Here is a 26,269-nt window from a genome sequence, read left to right as displayed (position 1 = left end):
CTGAACACGAATCCGATGAGTCCCCGCTCGTCCCTGGTGAGCGTTCTCCCCTATTGTGGATCTAAGCCCCCCAAACCGGTTTTTTGCAATTTTCTCCCCCGCATTGCATTTTAACGAAAAATATGTGGTTAGATAAAAGAATCTACGTCAAATTTCCGATCTAGTTATATAGCAACTTTCCTTCCACCCCCAAGGGGGCCGGAGCTGGAACCATTCAAATGAGAGGGGTTGTCTAAAAAACACAAAAAAACTATCGGCGCATAGGAGGGGTGAAACGGCCCCCCGAGAGCGTTCGGGTTGATACTAGCATGGAAAGTGGGTACCATCGAGAAGCTACCGCGTGAAAAATTTTAGATCCACACCACCTCCCCTTTTTGGGAACCCCCCTTTTTTGAAATTTCAATAACACTTTTCTCAGCTCCATTTCAACCGATTTTGAAAATTTTTCTGGAAGTTATGTATATCCTTGGTAGGTATCTCCACAAAAATTTTCAACCCTCTCCCCCCCATATTTACCACTCAAAATGGCGTTTTTTTCATTTTTTTTATGCCTATTAACAATCAAGATTGCGAGGTACAATTTTGGAAACACGTTTTTTGGATGTATTCTTGACCCTCAGACATCATATACTATATTCGAAATTTTTTCTTTGGTGCGCCGTGGTGAAAACTTGGAATAATGTATTGTAGGGGGAGGGGGGGGGGGGTGAAATGGGAATTTTGAGAAAAATTATTATCAATGAGTAGGGTATCGTTTTCATATGATTCAATACCGCTGAGCACGAATATGACCTCAGATTTTCTGCTACACTCACCTACCCCTCTCCAGAGCCCCTCAGCCCCCCTCAATTTTCACTATTTTTGAAATAAAGTTGTATTGATGACATTGGTTTCGTTGCTATGGGAAAATTACATAAGTGCATTGTTATTGTACATAAAATTTCTCGTAGAATGAGCTAGAGCACATGACTCCCCCCGAGGGGGCGGACCCTTGATTTTTTTGCTACACAGAAAACGTTACAAATCTGTATGTGTACTGCACTGTATAGGTATACAGAGCATATGTGGCATAATAATATTCATGATAACTGTAACTTGAGTACGTATGAGTATGTATTTTATAATTCAATGACTACCTACATGAAAAATCACGAGAAAAAAATATGGTAACGAAATACTGATAAAAAAAAGAAGTAAAGAATGTTATGAGGGGGGGGCCATGTGCTGTAGCTCATTCTACGAGAAATTTCATGTACAATAACAATGAACTTATGTAATTTTCCCATAGCAATGAAACCAACATCTCAAAATAACTTTATTTCGGAAATCATGAAAATTGAGGGGGGCTGAGGGGCTCTGGAGAGGGGTAGGTGAGTGTAGCAGAAAATCTGAGGTCATATTCGTGCTCAGCGGTATTGAATCATATGAAAACGATACCCTACTCATTGATAATCATTTTTCTCAAAATTCCCATTTCACCCCCCCCTCCCCCTACAATACATTATTCCAAGTTTTCACCACGGCGCACCAAAGAAAAAATTTCGAATATAGTATATGATGTCTGAGGGTCAAGAATACATCCAAAAAACGTGTTTCCAAAATTGTACCTCGCAATCTTGATTGCTAATAGGCATAAAAAAATGAAAAAAAACGGCATTTTGAGTGGTACATATGGGGGGAGGGGGTTGAACCCAACAATGTTTCATTAAAATTTCAAAAATCCAAGGGCAGGGGAATTTCATCTATTTTACTCTGGAATACCCTTTGAAAACAAAGACTATAACCGTAATCATGTGATTGTGACGTCATGCGTCATGAGTAGGAAAGCTAGGAAAAATTCACTCGCAGATCGCCAGAATTACACGAGCAAATCTAAGCATTTTCAAACTAGCTCAAGTGCGCGAGATGATCGCTTGCTTTTCGCGAGCATAAAACGAGCAAATCTAACCATTTTTAAAGTAGCTAAAATGCGCTAGATGATCGCTAGCTTTTTGCGAGCATCTGAAACGCTAGCTTACAATCGTTAGTAAACTGCTTGATTTGCGTAAGAAGGAAATGTTGCTAGCTGGAAATCGCGAGAAATTCGCCAGATAAACGCGAGTCAGCGAGGTAAACGCGAGGTTCCGCTAGCAAAACGCTTACGATTTTGTCAATTGGGACTAGTAATTTTACCAAAAATTACCAGTAATTAGAAATTTCCAGGAATTTTATTAGAAATTAGCAGAAAACTTTTGAGAAACTACCATAAATTTTAGCAAAAATTATCACGAGTTTTACCAAAAGTTACGAGGAATTTTATTAGAAACTACCAGGAATTTTATTTAGAGTACCAGTAATTCTACCAGAACGTACCAAAAATTTTACCAGAATTTACCAGTAATTTTACCAGGTGATTTACTAGGGAATATCAGTAGTTTATAGTTGGTAATTTACCAGAAATTACTACTATTGGTAATTTACCAAAAATTTACTAGAAATGTATCAAACATGACTAATAATTTACCAAAAATTACCAGAAATTTACCAAAAATGACCAGTAATGCCACCATAAATCATCGAAACTTTACCAAAAACGACCAGTAATTTACCAGAAATTCACCAGAAATTACCAGTTTTTCAACCAATAATTAAGTAGTAATTAATGGAACTTTATTTAAAATGACCAGTAATTCACTTTAAACGACTCAAAATTTACCAAAATCAACCAGTAATTTACCAAAAATTAATGTTAATTTACCAGAAATGACCAGTAATGCACCCAATTATTTCAAGTTTTTAATCCAAAATTTACCAGTGCAGATACTTTAAGCAAGTAGGTATTGAAGGTTGTCTTCTTGCTTTCAAAAGTCTGTCATAATACCAATGAAGATTTTTAAAAAAATGATTCTTTACGTGCTAACATTTTGAAGCCAAAATTGAACATTTAATAATTTAGAAGATTTAATCGGTGTAATCGTCCTTTATTGGGCTCATTTTTCAAACAATCTAAAATGAGACCTATGCACACTGTTCCCCAAAAAGAAAAAAACACGTTGGAAATTCATTCTTCTAAAATCTTTGGATGGATCTTTAAACAATAAATTAATTGAAAGTTTATCGGTTCGTTGGCTTCTGATTACAACCTATCGTTTTCATTTCAGGAAGAAGGTATTTATTTGGGAGAAATTGAAGTTAACGAGATGAGGTACTTTGTATTATGTTGGTGGATTTTTTTTTTTTTCGTTTGCTTAGTTCGAGAAATCATTCGATCCAACTGTACAAAATATGCGGAATCGTTGCGGAGAAAGAAAGATGAAAGAAAACGATGTGATTTCGATTACGATCTATATATACGAGTACGATTAGGTTAAAAGCTGTCTCTATCTCTATACTCTCTAAATTTGAAACAGTCAATTTCACTGCTTAGCAGTCACGACATTTTGCCTTTTTAAAGCAGTAGTTTTTTTTTACTGCAAAACAGTGAAAAATTACTGAATTGGTCAGTCAAAATGATTTTTTACTGACCAACTCAGTAGTTTTTCACTGTTTTGCAGTAAAAAAAAACTACTGCTTTAAAAAGGCAAAATGTCGTGACTGCTAAGCAGTGAAATTGACTGTTTCAAATTTAGAGAGTACACAATACGTTCTCGATAATCATCAGATCGAATCTTAAACGCTGATAAAAGCTTCACTACGGTAACAATACCTATAAGCACTTAGGGAATAATAAAACTGGTCATTATCTCTTACCTTGGTAGTTTGATTATTGAGAAAAGTAGCGATTCCGGCTCTGACGCGATTCTTGACACCTCTGACGGTTCCTTTGGCACTACGTATGGTTGCGGCGGGCGTATTCTTATCTTGTATAGATTTGAATCCGGCGAACGAGTCGTCGTCCTCGTTGGTGGGATTTTTTGATTTCTCGTCTTCGAAATTATTCTCGTTCAAATGAAAGTGAAGAAATCTATCGGTGTTTTCCATCTGATCATCGAACGGTTCCGGACTCTGTTGCAGCTTCATATCGGCCAATTTATCAACGGTATAGGCGTGAAAATCAACCACAGGCGGTTCCGGAGCCGACGGTTCGAAGTGTTCGATGATTTTGGCTGGTTTCGCGACGATATTTTGAGCATTGCATTTCAAAATGGCGGCTGAAATGATGGGCAATGTGTGTTCACCGTCACCGTTGTATTCGCTGCTGTTGATCGAGTCGCAGCTGACGTTATCTTCTTCGTCGCTATCGATACCGATACCGGAACTGTTGACGCTGCCGGATCGCTGATGTATGGCTGAGGACGATGTCTTACAGGTGGAATTTTTCTTCGATCCGAAAGGAGGTGGCGTTCCGGCATCTACATCGCTGCACGTACCGCTGTCCAAATTATCGCTAGGAGATGACTGGCCGCTGGAGATACTATTGCAGAAGTACCCATTGCTGCTACCGTTTAGGTATTTGCCACTGGCCGAAATGGTGGTTTGTTTTTGAAGATGGTCTCGATCGCTGACCATCTCAGTCGCGCAACTGTTACAGGAGGCGGATTTCAACAGCATCTCGTCGACCAGGCTACCGACGATGGTATTCTCGTTACCGTTAATGTTTATCTTAACAGCGTTTCCGTTGGACTGACTAGTTGACCTAAGTACGGCTACGGCCGCGGTCGTCGTTGTCCGGTAATCGTTTTCACAAACTGGATTTTCTGGATTGATATGTATCTTGACGCGCGTACCGTTTGTTTGTATCAAAGCGCCACCGGTTACCGGACCTGGATCGTGGTAATTCTCGATCGAGTTCTCTTTTTGATACGTCGTCTCCGTCAATGGTGTGATCAAGTGACGATATTTAGGCGGCACCGGAGGTGGCACTTTTGCTTTTTGGTAACTTTCCATGGTTTTTGAAAACGATCAACGCGTTCGCAAGGTCCGGACGAAGCCAGAGGTATGAGAGGGTTTAGGATGAGGATGGACAAGATGGTTGATGATGGGTCATCGTGCCACGATCGATTGATCTGTAACAGAAATAATTACGAATTGATTAGATGGGGTTTTTATTTTCTCAGAATGTTACTTAATGATGAGTTGAGAGGTGGGAAATTTGGAAATTGATTGAATCGAGAATCATTCCACTACCAATTCGAATGATGAGTTGCAAATTAGCCTACGATTGGACTCAGTTACAGTTTTATTTTGGGTATACTGATGAATTATTCGAATGGATTTTCTATATTTATGCGAAGTTTATGAAAATTCACTGGAGGAATCAGAAAGGCGTCGATTCAAAAGTTAAAAATAATGATACAGTGAAGCAAGCAAATTTTAGACGACAATTGCTTTGCAAATGTTCCCCGAAGTATTCCTCACTGTTGAGGTTATTTTCACTTGTTGATTGAGAAGGAATATATTTATGTACTTGTGTCTGAACGTTCAAAAAAATGTGTTTTTGTCACAATCTGTGTTCGAAGAACCGTCAAACCACTTTTCCGAATTTTGGAGATTTTCCCACCCCCACCAACTCTAAAATTTAAATATTGAACATTATTTTTTAAAAATTTGATATTATTTCTTACTTAATTTCATCATCTATTCTGAATAATTTGAACATTTTTCAGAATATTTTGAACATATTTTCTGAATAATTTGAACATTTTCCTGAATAATTTGAACGTCTTTTCTTAATAATTTGAACAATTTTCTTAATAGTTTGAACAATTTTCTTGAATAATTTAAACATCTTTTCTGAATAATTTGAACATTTTTTTCTGAATAATTTGAACAATTTTCTGAATAATTTGAGCATTTTTCTGAATAATTTGAGCATTATTTTATGAATGATTTGAACACATTTTTTGAATAATTTGAACATTTTTCTGAATAATTTGAACATCTTTTGTGAATAATTTGAACATCTTTTCTGAATAATTTGAACATTTTTCTGAAAGATTTGAACATTTTTCTGAAAGATTTGAACATTTTTCTGAATAATTTGAGCATATTTTATGAATAATTTGAACATTATTTCTGAATAATTTGAACACATTTTCTAAATAATTTGAACATTTTTTCTGAATAATTTGAACAGTTTTTCCAGAGAAATTTGAACATCTTTTCTGAATATTTGAACACTTTTTCCCTGAATGATTTGAACATTTTTCCTGAATAATTTGAACATCTTTTCTGAATAATTTGAACATTTTTCTGAAAGATTTGAACATTTTTCTGAATAAATTGAATATCTTTTCTAGAAAGTTTGAACATTTTTTTCTGAAAAGTTCAAACATTTTTTTCTGAATAATTTGAACATTTTTGATAAAGATTGAATAATTTTTTTGAACATCTTTCAAGTTTGTGCAACTTGAATTTTAAAAATTGTTACTCAAAATTTGAAAACTTTTGAAACTTTTTCTCGATCAGTTTATCTGAATTCTGAATGCTTTCCCTCATATTTTGATCACTTCCCTACCAATTTTAACCATTTTTTCTCTATTCTGAACCTTTTTTTGAACAGCTTTTCTGAGTTCAGAAATCTTATTTCCATACTTTAAACAATTATCTATTCTCCGAATTTTACTCATTTTTTTCTGTGTCCTAAACACCTCTTTTGAACAACGTTTTATCCGATTTCTGAACACATATTTTCATATTCTGAACACTTTTTTCATTGAAATTTCATTACTTCCCCTAAAATTCTGTACTTTTTTTCTAAAACAGAAAGAATTTTTGAAATTTTAGAACTCATTTTGAACAGTTTTCATGGAATTCTAAACACTATTTTTCATGTATTGAACATTTTTTTCTAATTTTGGACAATTCTTCTTATATTTGAGTAAGTTTTTAAAATATTTAAGTTTTAACATCTTCACTTCAAAAATGAACAAGTTTTCTAAACTTTGAATAATTTTGGATAGGTACTTTTTTCAATAATGTTTAAACCGGATTTCTAAAATTTGAACATTTCTTCTAAAATTCGAACATACTTTTGTTTCAAAATTTGAGCTATCCTATATTTTGAACACTTTTTTGAAGATTTTTTTTGAATTCTGAACACTTCTTCGCCACATTTTGAACAGCTCTTCTTCAAAATTTTTGAATAATTTATCTGATCTATTCGATATTTTTTCAAAAACTTGAACAGTTCCCCAAATTTTCAACACTTTTTTCGATACTTATTGAGCTATTTTTCTAAATTTCGAATACTTTATTTTGAATCTTTTAAGGAGCAAAAAATCAATTTTTTAGTATTGTCAAGATTTTCCCTGAATTTGTGTAGTTTTTTAAAATAAAGGAACACTTCTTTTGTCGAATATTTTTTCAAAATTCTTACTTTTGAGCAATTTTTTCCAAATTTTGAACATTTTTTCCGAATTTTAAACAGGCACTTATCGCCATCCACACATCAAACACTTTTCACAAAATTTGAACGATTTGATCTAATTTTTGGGTATTTTTTTAAAACCTGGAACAGTTTTTATGCTTTTTTCCAATGTTGAATAATTTTTCTTGAATTTAAACCCTTTTCCAACTTTCAAACCTTTCTAAGTTTTGGAAATTTTTCTAGAATTTGCATAATTTCAACATTTTACCTACTTAATCATGTTTTTTGAATTTGAGTAGGTTTCTCTGAGTCTGAATATTAAACAATTTTTTTCCTTTATTTAACAATTTTTCCAAATTCTTTTTTTTTAAATTTGAACAATATTGAGCAATTTTTTGAAATTCGAAACATTTTTTCTAAAACATGGACAATTTGCCTAAATTTTTAATTTTTTTTCGAATATTACGATTTAGATGCCTTTTTGTTTTTTAAAAACTTGAACAATTTTTTTGTCAATTTGAGCAATAGATGATATTGGAAGAGTTTTTATACTCGTATTTCGAATAATTTTTCAATGTTTTAAACTGTTTTTTCGAATTTTTGAAATTTTTTCTATAAATTGAACTGTTGTTTTCAATTTCGAACATTTTTTTTCTAAACTTTGAACAATGTTACTAAGCAGTAGGTGTAACTCTAAAGTTGAATATTTTGAAGCTTGAACATTATTTGCAAAATTTGTGCAGTATTGAACAATTTTTCCATAATTCGAACACTTTTTAAACCATCTTTCTGGGAATATTTCCAAAACGTTCATACTTTGAAGACCCCTGACTTCACCACCCTCTCACCTTGGAGTCTGAAATTTGTCATAGCAGGAGATCCTCATATCAAATTTAACACTTCTGCAGTGTTTTGGAGAATGGGAAAAAATCAACTTATGAAAGATTGATAAAATTTACAGGTTTATTACTCGATCTGTAATCATTCAATTCTCAAAAACCACCCTGATAGTACTCTAAGTTGAATTTTGATCTCGATGGATCAAAAATATGCAGAAACTCAAACTCTTGTCTAGAGTTCCTACTCAACGTTTTATGGGGTGAAATTGCAAAAAATTGGGGTTTTTATCTTCGAAAATGACGTCACTTTGAGGGCCCCTGGCTCCACTCCTCTTGCACCTAGGGAGCTTACATTTTTTATGGGACACTTCCAACTCAAAGTAAACTAGCTCCGTGAATTTAGTTAAGATCCGAGACATTTTTTTTTTTCAAATCCATCATTGACAAAATTTACCCTGTGATTTGGCTCATGAGAGATTTGGAATGGGTCGGAGAAGGAGATTTCATTGCTCCTGAATGTTTTCAAGATTAGGAATCAGGACTTGAAATTTTCCCACATTGATCCATTTTACTTTCTTCCTTCCTCATGACCAATTCAATTAAATCTGAAAAGTCAAAGAATTGCAGAAAACATAAAAACGCCAACTTTATCCCAATTAATGAGATCAGTGTTCTGAATGAAAAAGGGCGAGTTTACTTTAGCGAAGTATAGGTATATTTCGTGAAAGCCAGAGAAACTCGATTAATTAGCATAAATTTCAAGCATTTGAACCTACAGAGCAAACAAACATTATCTACTGACTGTTTATGCAAATTAGCAATTTTTTTGCCTAATTTCTGCCAATTTAGTTACCCTTACTCGACGATTCCACAGTCGAAAAAATTGAATCGCAAAAAAAGTATTGGAATTTTTCTCAGAAATTGAAAAACACCGATTCAGGCACGAATACCAGCCAGCGAGATGAAATGAAAAAAACACGACGCGAGCGAATCGAAAATTCGCCAATTTCGCATTTCGTTCCAAAACAGCGTTTAAAAACATTAGATATTTCAAACGTAGAATAGGTACTTGGTAATGTTTATTTTTCATTATAACGTGTATTGTACAACTTACTATGTGCGTATATAATATATTAATGTGTTATATTCGCAGTCGCACACTGACTAACACACAGATATCGTACACTGTTTTATACATGAACTCACAAACGAACTGTAGGCTTACAGAAAGAGGTACCTCCACTTGAACATTTGCTTTGCTCGGCGAAATGATGCCTAACTCGCGTTTATATTAATTATTCATACTTTTTCGGACTTCTTTGAAAAAAAAAAAAAAAAAAAAATGATAATAAAAAAATTCCAAAGTCAATTAATGTACAGGTGTACACTCTTTTGTCATTATTTCGCTCAGTATTGAGTCAGAGTCGAGTAGAATTGTGTTTTTTTTTACGTACAAATTCTGCCAGACCATTTTCATAGGATAATTTTCCAGCGCCAGAGTAACGAGGACGAGTGAAGAGAAAATACTTATACTCTCGTCGTGTTTTGAAACTATAGGGTAATGTTTATATTTAGTTCCGCGCTTTCAAGGCTACAGCTTTTCAGCGCTTTTAAACGGCCACGGCCTTATACACCTATTTATTTAACGAACTGGAACAGCTGAGTTAATATGGCTAATATTAGCTTATTTCAATAACCCCGTACCCGACGACTTGGATGGTTTGCTTTGCACTCGGATAAGGTTCACTAAAAATCCACGTACGAATTTGATGACGTGCCTACTTAAACTTATCAAAAATGGTGGACTGAGGAAGTCCATAATGTAATGAAAAATTTACATCACTAAGAAAACTAAAAAGAATAGGCGGAAGACTGCGGGCAATTTTTGAACGTGGGTTTTCGTGCTTTTGCAAGGAGTAGGAAAATACTTACATGAACGTCGCAATGTAAATTCTCTTGTCATACTATCAAGTGGGAAATAATTTTGCTGGGTTTTGTGTTGTCCTACGCGAAGAATAAGCATCAAAAAAAAGACTTTGTTGACGATCTTTGCGTTGGTACAATTCGGGGATTTTTATTGCCCATTATCAATAATTTCGTGACGTTTTCGTTCAATATTACGACTTATATGTATATATTATGAATAATTTGCTAGGTGGGTTTTAATGTTTTGGCGATAACGTGAAAATGAAAAGGCTACGAATAGATGTTTTTGTTATACCTTCCAACTAGTGGTCGTATTTTCCGGATGCCTACACCTACGCTTTTCCATGCATGAATTTGTCGTGTTTATTTTTTCACGAATATTCCAGCATCTATTTTAAGAAAAGTCAGAAATTTCCTTGCTTATGTTTTCCTGCTTTCTTTATTTTTAGGATTTGAGTTGTAGTTTTCATGATTTATATATATATTAATGTATACTGTATGCCTACTGTGATGATATTTTAGAGAAAATATTTTTAAAAGATTGTGTAAGGTTTAGAAAAAATATCCAAAAGTTAGATCAATCGTTCAAATTTTGCAAGAAGTGTTTGATGTGTGGGTGGATATTGGATAAGTGTTCAACACTTAGAAAATCTGTTCAAAAAAGTGTTCATATTATGTTTAAAAAAAACTGTACGAATTCAGAGAAGATGTTGACAATAATAAAAAATTGATTAGCAGAACTGTTCAAAGTTTGGAAAAAATGTTCAAAATTGTAAATAACTGTTCAATTTGTAGAAAAAATTTCATGAATTCAGAAAAACGGTTAAAAACTTTGAAAAAGGAATCGAAATATGGAAAACTCATCCATTACTGCTTGATTAAAAAAAAAATTGTTCAAATTTCAAGAAAAATTGTAAAACTTGAAATTTGAAATTTGAAAAAAAATAAAAATTCAAGCAAATTGTTCCAGTTTTAGAAAAAATGTTCAGAATTTCAAAAAAAAAGTTCGATATTGTTCAAATTGAAAAAAAAGGCAAGAAAAATTTTTTATTCGTCTCTCTTCTACAAAGAAAATGATTAAGTTTTTTAACATCACAGAAACAAAATTTTTTTGTATTTTTTATAGCAATTTTGTTCTATTATTTATCTACTTACTATGCTCACATTGCTCACAATCTTTAAAAATTATCTTCTCAAAAATATCAAAAAACATCATCGTTATTTTTTGGTGCGTTATTCTACATAAAAAGGGATATTCTTGAGATTTTTTTCAGAATTTACAATCCGTGCTTTCATACTTTCATTTTAATTGCAAGCTTTTAAACTGATTTTTTTAACATCATCCAAAGTGGCAACACTGATTTAGGCACCATGAGCAAATATCCCATGAAATGTCGAATAAAATGAAAAAAAAGTTTGAGCCTCAAAGTTGATTAAAACCACTGCCACAGACTCAAGAACATGCTGACCACAACGAATCAAGCGTACTATTTAAGAAGATGAAACAGATCACCAGAGATTTTAAACCACAATCACGTGAAATCTCAGCTGAGGATGGTACAGTTGCATGGGACTCTAAAAAGATTCTAGAGAACTGGAGATTGTATTGTAGCAAGCTAAATCGGAGTGAACCACAGAACCCAAACAACAATGAAGTACCAGGAATTGAAGTAGATGTTGTAGAAGAGCCAGAAATCTTACTTGACAAAGTGAGAGATGCCATCAAGGCGTTGAGAAAACATAAAGTGCCTGGATGTGATGGTATTGAGGCTGAGGTACTACAGTCCATGGGTAAGAAAGCAGAAAAGGTGATCTGGAAGATATGCAACAACAAATGGCACAAAAGAGAATGGCCAGAAGATTGGTACAAATCAGTGTTAATCCCGCTACACAAGAAAGGTGATACAAAAAATTGTGCCAACTATCGCACAATAGCCCTAATTCCACATGCCAGTAAAGTGATGCTCCGAATAATCAACAACAGAGTCAAGGCATACTTACATAGGCAGATTCCACCTGAACAAGCAGGATTTATGCCTGGAAGAGGAACAAGAGAGCAGATCTTGAATATCAGACAAATAATCAAAAAGTTTCGCGAATTCAACATCCCTGCGGTACTATGCTTCATTGATTATGGAAAGGCCTTTGACTGTGTCAACTGGATAAAGCTATATGAGATACTACGCGAGATGGGAGTTCCAGAGCACCTAACTGAGCTGATCAAATTGCTGTATGACAAGAATGAGATGATGGTGAGAGTAGATGGAGAAGAGTAAATCCTGTTTCAGTCAGAACAAGGAGTAAGACAGGGCTGCATACTCTTGCCTGTGTTGTTCAACATCTATGGCAAGTACATCATGCAGAAAGCCTTAGAGAACTAGGAAGGTGGCATCAAGATAGGAGGAAGAAGAATCTCCAATCTCCGCTACGCTGATGATACCACCTTAATAGCCGCTAGTGAAGAGGAACTGGCAGAACGGCAGAACTGATCAAGTGAGTCAGGATGGTCAGTGAAGACACGGGACTCCTCATAAATGCGGGGAAAACCAAGGTCATGGTAGTTGATAGAGCTGGACACCTACCAGAATCTGAAGCCTTGAATGAATTCGAAAAAGTGAACTCATTTATTTACTTGGGTTCACTGGTGAATGCTGATGGAGGATCAGCCAATGAAATCAGAAGATGAATAGCTCTTGGGAAAGCAGCGATGTCTCAATGGAGAAAAGTCACCACCAACTGGAAAATCTCCATAAAAACAAGGAAGAGACTAATCAGGACGCTAGTTTTCCCAGTTTTCTTGTATGGAGCGGAGACCTGGACATTGAAGCAAGATGATCAAACAAGAATTGATGCTTTTGAAATGTGGGTGTGGCGCAGGATGTTGAGGATACCATACACTGCGCACTGAACGAATGCATCAATTGTGAAACAACTGCAAGAACCAACTAGGCTAAATAATATATGTGAGACCAGGATAATGAGTTATTTTGGACACATAGCCAGAAGAGGACCGGAAAACATTGAAAAAGGAATTCTCTTTGGCAAGGTCCCCGGAACACGAGGGAGAGGAAGATCTCCAACAAGGTGGACCAATACAGTCTGGAAAATAGCTGGTTCAGTTGCGAATGTGGCCATGCTAGCTCAAGACAGAGAGGAGTGGCGGTCGTTGTTGGGGGCACACTAGTCGCTTGCAACTATGACGTTGATGATGATGATGATGACAGACGTAGCCAAAAATTAAAAATTTTCAAATGCCTCTCCTTCCCAAAAAAAAACTGTGGGGAGCTCCAGTTTGCGCCATTTTTAATCGTTTGATAACCTCTATTGACATGCAAAATGTGAAAAAAATTGACGACCCTTTGTGCAAATGTTGGCAGATTTGGCATGGAATGGTCCTCAAAGGTTTCCCAACGAATACAAAAATGTTTTTTGTTAAAGAGAGGATCGAAAGAGGACCCTAAAATACACCACTGTCGATAATTTCAACCACTGGAATTGATTTCTCAATTTTTGGCAAATTTTCAAAAATTCAAAGCATGTCCCATTTCCGATGAAAAAATCGAAATTTCATTAAATTAAAATAAAAGGATGAAATTTAGTTTACACCTTATTTTCATCCTCTTGACGAGTCGATTGGTGATGGTTTTGAGCTGTTTTGAAGCCTCAAGCAAGTTTTCAGCTTTTTTTCAGTTGTTATAGGTAGGTAAATTATGAATTACAAATCGGATTCGCTTGTTTAAAAAAATGACCGAATCACGAATCAAATCACATCATTCTCTATCAAAATCACGATTCGAATCACCCCCCCCCCAATCATCACCTCCTGAGTCCTCCAATCTAAACCAAATACTCAAACACCCCTCCACCCAAAATAATCGCCATTCACAGACAATTCAGACGACACCCGAATCAAAAACACCATCAATACCGTCGTCAACCAGCAGCTCACCAAAAAAAAAAAGTCAATTAATGAAACGAGGAAATAACCATTAAACTCGAATAATTAAGCATATCGAGTCAATTTTAATTACGCCAGAGATAGCAACAACCGAGGTGTTTGTAAAAAAAAAAAAACTGCCAACCTGAGAATTATAAACTGCCGGCTTCGATATCGACATAAGTGTACCGTTAGAACGTGCTCACAGTGCGAGTGCGGTGGCGCCGCACTTCACCATCCTATAAGATGTGCTGGTCGTTTCGATGTGAGTTAATTCATAAAATTAAAAATCTGACCATTGGTCGGTCGTACTGATCAGCAAGACGGCAGCAGGGAGTCGAGTAAAATGGAAAAAAATGATTAAAAAAAAGAACACAGAGCGTATAACTGTTGGCAATTACATGGCATATAGAGCGCGAGAGTGTATTAGTAGCGTAACATATAACTGGTTCATCGAGCGAACGCGAACAGCGACGTATAGCGCGTACTCTGTAGTCTGTACAGTATAGTCTGTTTTACGGTGCGAATTCTATCGGAATACGAGCAATATGTCAAACAAGCATGATATACAGTTAATCCTTTAACGCTGACATGTTTACTGAATGATGTACGAGTCTATATATCTTCTCGTATACCTGTATGTACTGAACTGACTCGAGTCTCTACCTACGTGGACATCATGATGTGCATGTGTGCGAGTAAAATGCAGTCTATAAGCTTGTATGCTCGCGTAATTGTACGTGTAGCTACGTACACGTATATGTAACGTTAGATTACTCGCATATGCAAGTATACGACTCGTAAATGGATGCAATATGGTCGTTTTGTTGTTGGGTTGACCAGTGTGTCGTTTTTCAATTAATATGCCATCGTAGAAGCACACACACACTGGTCAACGATGCTCTACTCTGAATTCGTCTAAGAATCGAAATTACAAATACAGTAAGCAGCATTCTACGAGCACATGTGATGATCTCAGTCCATATGTGCAATTAGAATAGGTACCATGGTGCTTCAGCACTGATCACCTCGCATTGATAGAACGTATCGAGTAATTTTTTTTACTGCTTTTTGTACGTATCATAGATACTAGAAAACCTACTGACCAACTGTCAATAGCGCCTTGCAGTAATTTGCATTTGTATAGATACAGTAGAGAAGAGAGATTGCATCCGTTCTGTTACGAAGAAACCTTCATTATCGACTTACAATTGTACGTATAAAAAGCCAAGGTTTTGCGTTTGCATCAACGTACGTGTATGTAGCAGACAGCAAAGACAGCAACCAGTTTTTATATCCCCCTAGGGTCGATCATTCCACCTCAACTCACACGAATATGACGTCAGATTTTTTATTAGACTCATCCACTGCCCCCTTTACCCATTGGGGGAGGTTCTGGAGCCATGGGTGAGGTTAATTTGAAAAACTAAGGCTATATTCGTGTTCAGCGATATCGAAAACATACTATTTCATGTGTCACACGAATGAAACCATTTTTTTAGGTAACCCCCCCTCCTCCTTGAGGGGATGCTAAGGGCAGTGGATGAGTCCAATCAAAAATCTGACTTCATATTCGTGTTCAGCGTCACCAAAAACATAATATTCCGTGTGTCGCACGAACAAAACACTTTTTTGAACTTTTACCCCATTTGTGGAGGTGCTGGGGGCCGTGGATGAGGTCCAATCGAAAATCTGACGTCATATTCGTGTTCAACGTCACCAAAAACGTACAATTCGATATGTCACATGCCCCAGATTTTTTTTTGAAAGTTTTGCCCAAATTTGGGGGAGGGGGTGCTCTTTCTCCATCAAAAGATCCCATCTCGAAAATGAAATATTTCGAAAAAATATCAAAAGATACATCTATGGAAATTTTTTCGAAATTTTAAATGGTAGCTTCCACTCACAGCGCCATTTTGAAATTTGAACAAGTTCAACTTTCAACTTTTGAAAATTTCAAAATGCTTAAAAGGTTTAGAATTCAGTGCCTTTTTGAGCTGTGAAATTAGTTTTGATCAAAGTATTATAGCTTTGGAGGAATGCGCTGCTGAAGTTGAGTACCTCGAGACAATGTGAAAATAATGGAAGCCCCCCAACCTGCCCCTGACGAGGCTGGGACCAACTTGGTCGCGGGGTTCTTATTTATTGAGTGGGTGCATTATTGTAAACAAAATTTGAGTGAAATCGAAAAACATGACTTTCAAAATCACATTTTTTGGTTGAGTTGACATGGAATGACCACTCTGCCTTACAATATAGGTAAACATTGGGGTGGGTCGGAAACATTTTTTTTTAGGATTTTGAACAAATTCTGTAAAGATCTTCAGCATTTTCAAGTTAGAATGTCACTCAAGAAAAATTTTCGAGCCATAAGGGTTCGGGAGCTGGTGGGGGGATGGGGGGGGGTAAATGATAAGTCTTCAAAGATGAGGAAAAATGTTTGAAAAAAATCGTGGTTTTTTGACCCCCTCCTCCCCCTTGCAAAACAGTTTTGTGAAAAGTAGACCAGTTCCAAAAGATGAAATATGGGATTCTGCCACAACCTAAGCCATTGCCAACAAAATCGAAAACCACTTTTAGGGTTCAAACCCAATACTGAGTGTTTGAAAATTTGCAAATCATCAATTTTTGGGTATAAATTCGTATTTGGCAAATTTTTTTTTCCTAAATATTTCGAAATTGTGCTGAAACATCGAAGGAATTTTCTTTGGAACTGAGCAAATATTTCGAAGCATGCGGAAGTGACAATTATTTGGTCATTGATAATTTCAAAAAACCAAGAAAAATGAGAAGTTTTGGGCTATTTTTCTCAATTTTTTTCAAAAATGACAACCAAAAATGGAACTACTGTATTCCAAAATATTTCCTTTGTTTCAGAAATGGTATATCCTTTGATATGGTGCTTAAAATAATCATAACTAATCAAAAACTGGCAAAATTTAAAAAAAAAAAAAAAAAAAACAATTCAAATCATTGACAATTACTAAAAAAAACTGTCCAAGATATACATAGAACATCTTTTAAATAAATTCAAATAGCGTAATAAAATTTTTAGAAACACTCAAAATATTTAAAAACTACCAAAAAATGATCAACTTTCATTTAAATTTGACAAAATGTTGAAAAAGTTGCACAGAAGATCGTTAAAATATCTAAAAAATGCTCAATTAAGTTGCATAAAAATATTATGTCTTGAAAAAACAGTAAGTAAGGTCATTAAAATTACCAACAGTCGATTAAAAGGAACATTTTGTGAAAATTGCAGAAAAGGTTCTTAAAACGTATTAAAAATGTCCAAAAGTAAGTACTGAAAAAAAACAATAATATTTTCGAATAGTAAGTAGATGAAAATAAACGAATTTTCAGTAAAATCTGATAAATTCTGATGAGAACTGCTCAAAACATTGTTTAAAAAAAAAAAAATCATTCAATTATCACAAACTGGTAAAATTTGACCAACTTGAACAAAAACTGCTAAAAAAAATTGTAAAAAAGCATTAAATCGCAAAAAATTATGCAAAAATTAACAAAATCATAAAAAAGTACGATAGCACTAAATGATATCGCTTAAAATTCAACTGAAACATGTTCTAAGTGATACAAAAATGCGTAAAAAGCGATAAATCGTTAAAAATTGAAAAAAAGAAAACGATAAAATTTGTACATTAGGTATTTTTAAATTTTCGTGAAATGCATGAAACTTTAAACACTTGAAATTCTTACATTATCGCCAAAATTTCGGAAAAGTTGATCAAAATTTATCAAAATTTTGGATGAAACATCTCAAAAACATGCTGAAAATTGCATAAAATCTTGAGAATATTATTCTCAGTTATCAAATTGATTAAGCAAAACTTGCATAAGAATTTGCTAAATTGTGTTAAAAAAAAAACAAAACAAAAAAAACCACATGAAAAGCATTGAAAAAACTATCAATAAGTGATCTTTCAGAAAAAAATCTGACAGCATTCAGCAAAAATTGGTTGAAACTCCATCAAAACGTGTTAAGAATACTAAGTATTAAAAGCATTTTTTATATTATTTCAAATTCGCAAAGACTGACCAAGTTCTTGGAAAATTTGGCAAAATTCGCTGAAAAATCCGTAACAATAAAAGATTAAAAACTTGTTAAAACGACGATAAACATCAAAAATATCGTCAAAATTATTAAAAATCTCCAAAAATTTATCAAGTGTTATTAAAATTCTCAGCATTTCAGTATTAACCATGCTAAAATGGCAAAAAAAAACACATTCTAAAAACCATTCAAATTAGTCAAATTTTGCTAAAAAAAAAGAGCAATGAAATTTCAGCGAAATTTGAGAAAATTGAGTAAATTTAGCATAAAACATCGTAAAAAAAGTGTTAAAATTGACAAAAAATGAAAAATCTCTCAAAAGCACCAAAATCAATAAAGATTATAAAAAATTGATGATATTTGGTCAAATTACGCAAAACCTGCCCCCCCCCCAAAAAAAAGAGAACGCGTAAGAAACATTAATATTATTCAAAAGTGCCAAAAACTGATCAAAATTTAGGAAAATTCGTCAAAATTTAGGAAAAGTCGATCAAAACGTTATTTTAATAAATTAATTTTAATGTAATTTAAAATGGCATAAAGAATTCTTGCATCAGAGTCATTTCAGTAAAAATTGCACAAAACATTAAAAACGTACGTTCGAAATCACCAAAAACTGAAATTTCAACTTGCGAAAATCTGCCGGAAACTCCAGAACTACTCAAAATGGCTTGAAACAATTCTCATTGTCAGTATAGATTTCAGATGCCAAAAATTTCAGGTTTGCGGATTCATTTGATAAAATTCTGATTTTTAGCCCAAATTTGATTTTCAAAAATTCACCAAAAAATTGAAAAATGAACTTGACAACTTAAATTTTGACTCGATGTTCTTTCAATTTAGCTTTGCCTATAGTTCAAACATTTTTCTGTCAAATGGGATTCTCATCTGTAAGAATTTTCCCACTTTTTAAAGAAAACCGTACAATAGGTATTTAATGAAAAATGACATTGCAAAAATGTCTCAAAAAAAGAAAAAAGTTGACACCGGTAGTAAAATTTTCCAGACACCTTGTACTCGTCTGCACAACTAACTGTAAGTACCTACTTCAATACTCAATAATTGCGAATCGATGCAAAAACACCGTATAGACAGAACGGTCTCCAGAAAAAAAGAATGGTACATATGGCACCATGAAAAATGATGTAGGTAGTTGGCAAAGTGCACCCAAAATGCGGGCGCGAAATTATGTACAAGGTATAAAGGCATCCAGTGTCACGGTTTAATTATCATCCATGTCACATATTTTTTTTCCATCGTGATAATTTTTACCATTTTTTTAATTTTTAAATAATAATTTTTATTTCATTCTAAGAAATAATATTCGACTGCGTGAGCTCGTTGTTTATTAAACACACTCTCTGGTCTCTGGTCTGTTGTATTCGTATTATAAGATGCAAGATGCGCGCAACAGGACGAAATTCGAAGAATACCTGAGACGAGTTATTCGCGGTCAATACCACTCGGATGAACTGAACTCTTTATACACGTAGTGATCACATTAACCTGAGCCGGTTTAATGCAACTCGTTTATCTCGGTAATTAGCATATCGTGTATGTTTTCAAAAATAACACCGCACCGTACCATCTCTCGGTATAGGTATAACCTTACGCCCGGATTGTTGTGGTTTTTTCCCTGCTCTTTTTCCCTTCCACATCTTTTAGGTATACCGAAGATATTTTAGTCGAATTCCTGAAATTTTTCAACGTGTTAGACGTAACACTGTCTATTGGCACGCGATCGTCTCTCTTTCTCTGGGAGCTGGAGCTGGACTGTGGTTAAGTAGGTTTGCAGGTTGAATGAAGCGAATTTAAAACTTTTTTTCTTCAGTTTTGAGCTACCTACTTGAGCCACCCTTTGGTATACTTCCGCTTGTTGGGAAAATCAATCAATCGTATTTTTAATACAATTTTTTCGGTTTTTTCCCCGCGTATTTTTCAATTTGAAATCAAAACACGTCGAGTTTATAGATATGTAGATTTATTTACCTACTGGTATGTCTACAAATGACGCATTTAGATATACAAGATAGGAGGTTCCAGCTGTTAGCTCAAAGGCATTCTCACAATAAACATCAAACTACTGCGGACCCTTGCAGGCATTTCAAGCTCGCAAAATACATTTCTCAACTTTGCCAAAACTTGGAAAAACCTGCATTTCCCAGTACGAGTAAAGTTTATTTAGTCGTAGTATCGTGTTCGCGAAAATAGTTTTAAATTTTATTACACGTATTTTGATAAATTTCCACTCGTGTTTCCTCGTTTTTTTGGAATTATTTAAAATACTTTTGACCGTAGGGTAGTTGCTGATCTTTGTGATTTTATCTTTGCTTTTTCCCTCAACATGCTCTTTCAGTACTTTTAATTTTAATAGGTGATTCGCCATGTTTTGGGCAATTTGTGCTATTTCCACATTATTTCACATGGTTTTCATCAACTTTTGGGAAATTTGAATGATTTTGAGGTTGTTCTTGTGCTTTTATGGGAATAAATAAGAACATTTTGGGAGTTATTGGCATAAAAGTGACTTTTTGGCAATTTCTGGCAGAAAAGCGAGACCTTATGGATACCTACCTAATTTTTGGAAAAAAAGTAAAAATGCTAAAAAGCGAAAATTTTTGTCAAAAAGGAGAATTTGTTAATTTTACCAAAAATCAGCAATTTTTGTGAATTATTGCCTGGTAAAAAAATTCAATTAGTTGGCAATTTTTTTCGCAAAGAAAGACTTTTTTTGCATTTTTTGGATAAAAAACGGAACTTTTTGATAATTTTGGCCAACTTTAGGTAAAAAATCATACTTTTGGACTAGTTTTGGAAAAAAGTAAATTTTTTTTTGGAATATTTTGTATGCAAAAAAAAAACAAAAATTTTCCGTCAATTTTTGGAAAGCAAGAATTTTTGACAACATGAAAAATGGGAGACTTTTTTGATCAAGAAGTGATACTTTTTGAAAAAAAGTAAAAATCCAGATGAAAGGCAAAAATTTTTGTCAAAAAACAAAATTTGATAATTTTAGCAAAAATTAGTAATTTTTGTGAATTATTGCCTGGTAAAAAAATTTAATCAGTTCGCAATTTTTTTCCCAAAACGATACTTTTTTTGCTTTTAGAGGTTGAAAAAACTTTTTGGTAATTTTTAGCCAATTTTAGGTTGAAAATGAGACTTGGACAATTTTTGAAAAAAAAATAGTTTTTTTTTTTTAATATTTTGTAAAAAAAAGAGGATTTTCCGTCAATTTTCGGAAACCGAGAATTTTTGACAACTTTGAAAATGGGAGATTTTTTCAAAATTTTCGATCAAAAAGTGGGACTTTTTGGGGTTCTTTGTCAAAAAAGACCGATTTTTGTGCAATTTTAAAGAAATAAAAATACTTGGTTGGTAACAAAAATGGGAATTTTAATGAGCTGAGATTTTTTACTATTTTGTACTTTTGGCAGAATGTGATGCTGACAACTTTGTAACCGTAACGCTGAAAACGCAGTTCAATCAGTTGGGAAAATAATAGATAAAGAAACAGATACTTTTGAAATTTATTCAACATTATTAGAACTTTTTGTTCTTCAAAGAGGTACTAGGTATCAAAAAATGAAATTTTTGAAAATTTGTAAAAAAAAAAAGAAAAAGAAATATGAACGAAACCAAGCTAGGTTGAAAGAAAATGTTGTAAAACTCCATTAACCAAAATTTAAAATTATTGAAGTTTAAAATAGTTCAATTAGTTCATGTTTTTATTTTTGCTAAATTTTTCAAAATTCAAAAAATTCAAAAAAGCTACTTCGAGGGTGATTAAAAATTTGTCATCAAGGATGAAATTTTTCGAGAATAGTGAACGAATTGTGAACAATTTCTTCAACCACACATTAACAAAAATGCTAGTTCTGAACCCATCTGGAGCCTCCAGCGATTTTTTGTTTTTCTCCAGAAATTTTGAATTACTTTGGAAGGGACGAGTAGTAATTTCAGCAACTGTAACTTTGGTCGATACTTATTGGGCACCATCTGGACCGTTTTAAGCAACTAATACGAAATTACAAGAGTTTTGAGTTCTAAAGCGATTTTTTTTTACCAATTTGTAAATTCCAGAAAAAGCGAGAAAAATCTCATTTTCAAAGAAAAAATAATATCAAAGTAATCGGTGCTAAAGTTCGTTTTTCATTCTTCCAGTGCGATTTGAAATTCCTGGAGAAATTTTAAAACATTGCTAGTGAGCCTCCAAAATGGTCAAATTTTGATTGTTTTTGAGTTGGATGATCTTGTAGACTCACCAGACGATATGTTGCCAAAAAAACTGCTCGTTTTGCACCTTGGGTGAAAATTCGATTTTTTCAAATTTTCTGGAATTGCAATTTAGTCAAAAATTCACTTTCAAATTCCCGTTCCTGGAATTTGACGATAACTACTTGAAACAGTCGAGAGGGTGTACAATAAGCATTGACCAAAGTTGCAGTTGCTTAAGTTCATTTTTGGCCTTTCCAGAGTGATTTGAAGTTTCTGGAGAAAATCAAAAACTCCCTGGAGGCTTCAGAATGGCCCAAAAGTAGTAGTTTTTGATGTGTGGGAGTTCAATTTTGACAAAATTATTTAAATCGATTCAATTTGCTCAAAAAAAATTATTTTTATGAGAAAGTTTAAAGATTGCCCTTTACAGATTTTTTGTATTTTTGAATTTTTTAAGAAGTATTCCAAAATTTATACTTTGTTTACAAATGTTTTTTTTGTACTTTCCAATCAGATTGATTTTTTCACTATTGTGATCTTTAATTCGATTTTTAATTTTTCTTTTCTGCTTTTTTTTTTCAATACAGACTTCAATTTTTTTTCAATATTTTGCCAACTGTCAGCTTCTTAAATCCTCTCTCTCGAAAATAGGAAAGAGGGGAGGAGAGTTGAAATGATATTTTCTTGTGGCTATTTTTATCTTTCGACGTCTCAATCTCAAGATGAAGCACTCGAATCTTCTGTTTTTTAACTATAGGTAAACGAAATAAATAATTTAAAAATTCATAATTTCCAAAGTTTACACACGAAATTGAAAAATGACGAATTTTGTTCGGGATTTGAGCAAAATCTCATCCCATTCCAGCCAATTTAATAGAAAAAAAAAACATCGAAAATCAACACAACATCATAAATACAGTTACCTTATCTGAAAAACAACCTCAGTCTCTCGAAATTAACACCAAAGCTACTCGTATGTATTTTCAAAAAGCACAGAATCCTATTTCATATAAATTTTCAAACTACCTTAGAAAGAAAATTGTTATCGAAACGAAGAGATATGTGAAAAATAATCTTCGAAATCATCTAGTTTCGAGAAAATGGCAAAATGAGCGTTACTCGAATTTCACTTATATGAACTTATCAAGTTATCACACACGAGAGAAGAAAAAAAAGTACAAACATTGTGCAAAGTACGATGAGTACATACACCTATATCTAATTCAATGATGTACATCTCGTACCTACAGCACACGAGTATCTCTATATACGTATATCTTTCTGGTAATCCTTCTTAGTAGGTATATGGCTCAAGTTTTACATTACTCGAGTAAAATCCCTTATATTTTCGAAGAATACGTAAAGACACACCGGAGGAAAAAAAATTTCCAATTTATTACTTCATCACCATCATCTACTTATGTACCTATTGCAGATGTGTACAAAGTAGGTAAATTCGATTAAAGAAATCGAATACTTGTACATACATATATACAAAATTGTACGTGAGGTAACTTTCTCTTCGGTATTTCTTTTTCTTTCTTTAGTGTGCTGCTGCTTGGTTTTTTTTTTTTTTGGTAGTTCAAAGATCAATATTGATTATCACGAGTTCGAACTACTACGTTCAAGTTGAGATGAAGAACGTTTACGTAGGACTGACGAATAAGTACGAGAGCTCTCGGTTCACAGACTCATCGATAGATTGGAGTTTTGATTGATAACATTTAATAGCATTGTATAGAGAACGTATGTAGGTAGATGGTTTGAATTGTGTTATATCTTTGTGTAATGTAATGTACATACGAGCACGAACCTTTGCGAAAATGTCACACTGTTGATTGATGGAACACGAGGTTGATGTTGTAGGTATATTCTTTCTTACATGCGAAGTATAGGTAGTGTATTCTCTTATCACTACAGTATCAAAACTCTTCGAAGGTAGTTGAAACGCGAATACACACCGCAATAATTTGGTCAATTTTATTTGTATATTATCAATTTAAAGAATAAAATGCACACCACAATATTATTAATGCACTCGACGAGTATTGAAAAAAATCGCGAAACTTATTATACAAGATACGAAAGTAGATATACGAGAATTTTATTGAAAAAAATAATAATAAAAATAATCACATCGATCGATCGCGTCTTGGTCGGTATCCGCGCCGAAAGACCGGTTTAAACCCGCGACGAGTTTGTTGGAGAGAAAGAAACCACCGCCACGCACTACAGGTCGAAATCCAACGATCGATAAGCGTTAACTGACTGCGAGCTTCGACTCGAGCTGTGATCGCGGCTTCTACACCCGTGCACCGTGCATTGTGCATTCCCAACACCGAACAGGTGGGCAGGATGGGGACGCAGACGATGCTGAGAGCAGGTAGAATGTGCTGCGAGATGCGAGATGTGTGTTGTGTACGACTTGATGCAACTTGAAAGTACATACGTGATAGCTCGAAGTTGGTAGAGTATACAGAAGGCAACAGGTTGTGATCGTGTGAGCGAATGTATGGTTGGTTGCAGTGGGTTGTGTGTAAGGAGAAGGTAGATGGATCCTCATATTGTGCTATCTATATGATATGGATGCACTTGGTATGTTGTTGTAGGATTTTGACCAAATTCACTGGAGACCTTCATTTATTTTGGAGTTGAAAAACACTCAGAATAAATTTTATCTCTGGAGGTGCTCTTGGAGAGGAGATATGGGTCTTCAAAAAAGAGATACCTTTTGAAAAAATTGTAGTTTTTTGGCTCTAGCCTCTACCTAACCTGTTTTGGAAAAAATTGGTGCAGTTCCAAGAGATGATATTTGAGATTCTGCATCAACCTACGTCATTGTCACCAAAATCCAAGACCCATTTTAGGGCTCACCTGAGCGATTAAAAATTTGCTGATTGTTTATTTTTGGGTAAAATTTGTGTTTTGAAAATTTTCTCTCTTCTGAAATATTTCACATTAATTAGATTGAAACATCGAAGATATCATTCCTGAAACTTTGGAAATATTTTGGAATGCACTGGCGCCAATCTTATGGTCAATTGGAAACTTTAAAAATAAAAAATATACGTTTTTGGACATTTTTCTCGATTTATTGTAATTCAAAATAATAAGCACAAAATTAGGACCACTGCATTCCAAAATATATTCCCAGTTTCAGAAATTATATATTTTGATGTATCAGCGTGAATAGTAGATATTTAAAACACAAATTTTACCATTCTTGCTAAACACTGTTGCTGTTTTGCAAAAAATGTCAAAAAAGCCCAACTTTTTTCTAAAAATTACTCAAAAATCCTGCTTATTTACAAAAAAATGCCAAAAAGGCTCACTTTTTAACCGAAAAATTGAAAGTATAGTGTTCCATTTGCAAGGAATGCTGCGAAAAAGTATCATTTTTTTTGCCAATAATGATTGCCAAGAAGTTCTTTTTTGGTGAGACTGTAATGCTTTTAGATCAAAGTTGTCAAAAATTCTTGCTTTCCAAAAATTGACAAGAAATTCTCGTTTTTGTTGATTGGTAACGTAACGTGTTCTTCACAATCTTGAAGTCTTTTGTTGAAAGTGACGTTTCTCAAACAAACAACATTACGTTTCTCTGGAGCGTAGACTCAATATCGCTCGTCACCATCATATCCAACAAGATAACCAACAAGTACCTTTTTATCCATCTTTTAATGTAGCTGGATAGGTCCGTGGATGTAGCACTTGGAACTAACAATTCTCAGATGCTTTACTCAAGGTAGTTTGCCAAACCACAATTTGTAAGGAGTTGTGCCATTTATCCATGATTTGCCTACTCAATTTAGCAAATAGGCAGCAGTGGTGAAGTGTTCTGCCCAGATCAATACTGGAAACAAGTAATCTGGATTAACACATTTCAGTGAATCCATCAACCCAAAAACTAAAATTCCGTCTGCCGAACACCTGAAAAATATTTTCCCAAATCCATATACCTGAACATCATTTCCCCAAATGACAAA

The 26,269-nt window shown here is 34.1% G+C and overlaps 1 protein-coding gene across 1 annotated transcript in view; it reads right to left on the bottom strand.

Moving 5' to 3' along the window:
* Positions 1–24,644, bottom strand: part of LOC135847091 (glutaredoxin domain-containing cysteine-rich protein CG12206-like) — a 111,437-nt gene extending 86,793 nt beyond the window's left edge. The window contains exons 1-2 of the mRNA XM_065366498.1: positions 24,100–24,644; positions 3,730–4,985 (exon numbers count right to left, since the gene is read on the bottom strand). Of these exons, the coding sequence (XP_065222570.1) occupies positions 3,730–4,866 (1,137 nt within the window). The 5' untranslated portion in view covers positions 4,867–4,985; positions 24,100–24,644. The remainder of the gene's footprint in view (positions 1–3,729; positions 4,986–24,099) is intronic.
* Positions 24,645–26,269: the final 1,625 nt, after the last annotated feature.

Source organism: Planococcus citri, chromosome 5 (assembly GCF_950023065.1).
Source record: "Planococcus citri chromosome 5, ihPlaCitr1.1, whole genome shotgun sequence".
Taxonomy (NCBI): domain Eukaryota; kingdom Metazoa; phylum Arthropoda; class Insecta; order Hemiptera; family Pseudococcidae; genus Planococcus; species Planococcus citri.
This window is presented reverse-complemented; position numbering and strand designations above follow the sequence as displayed.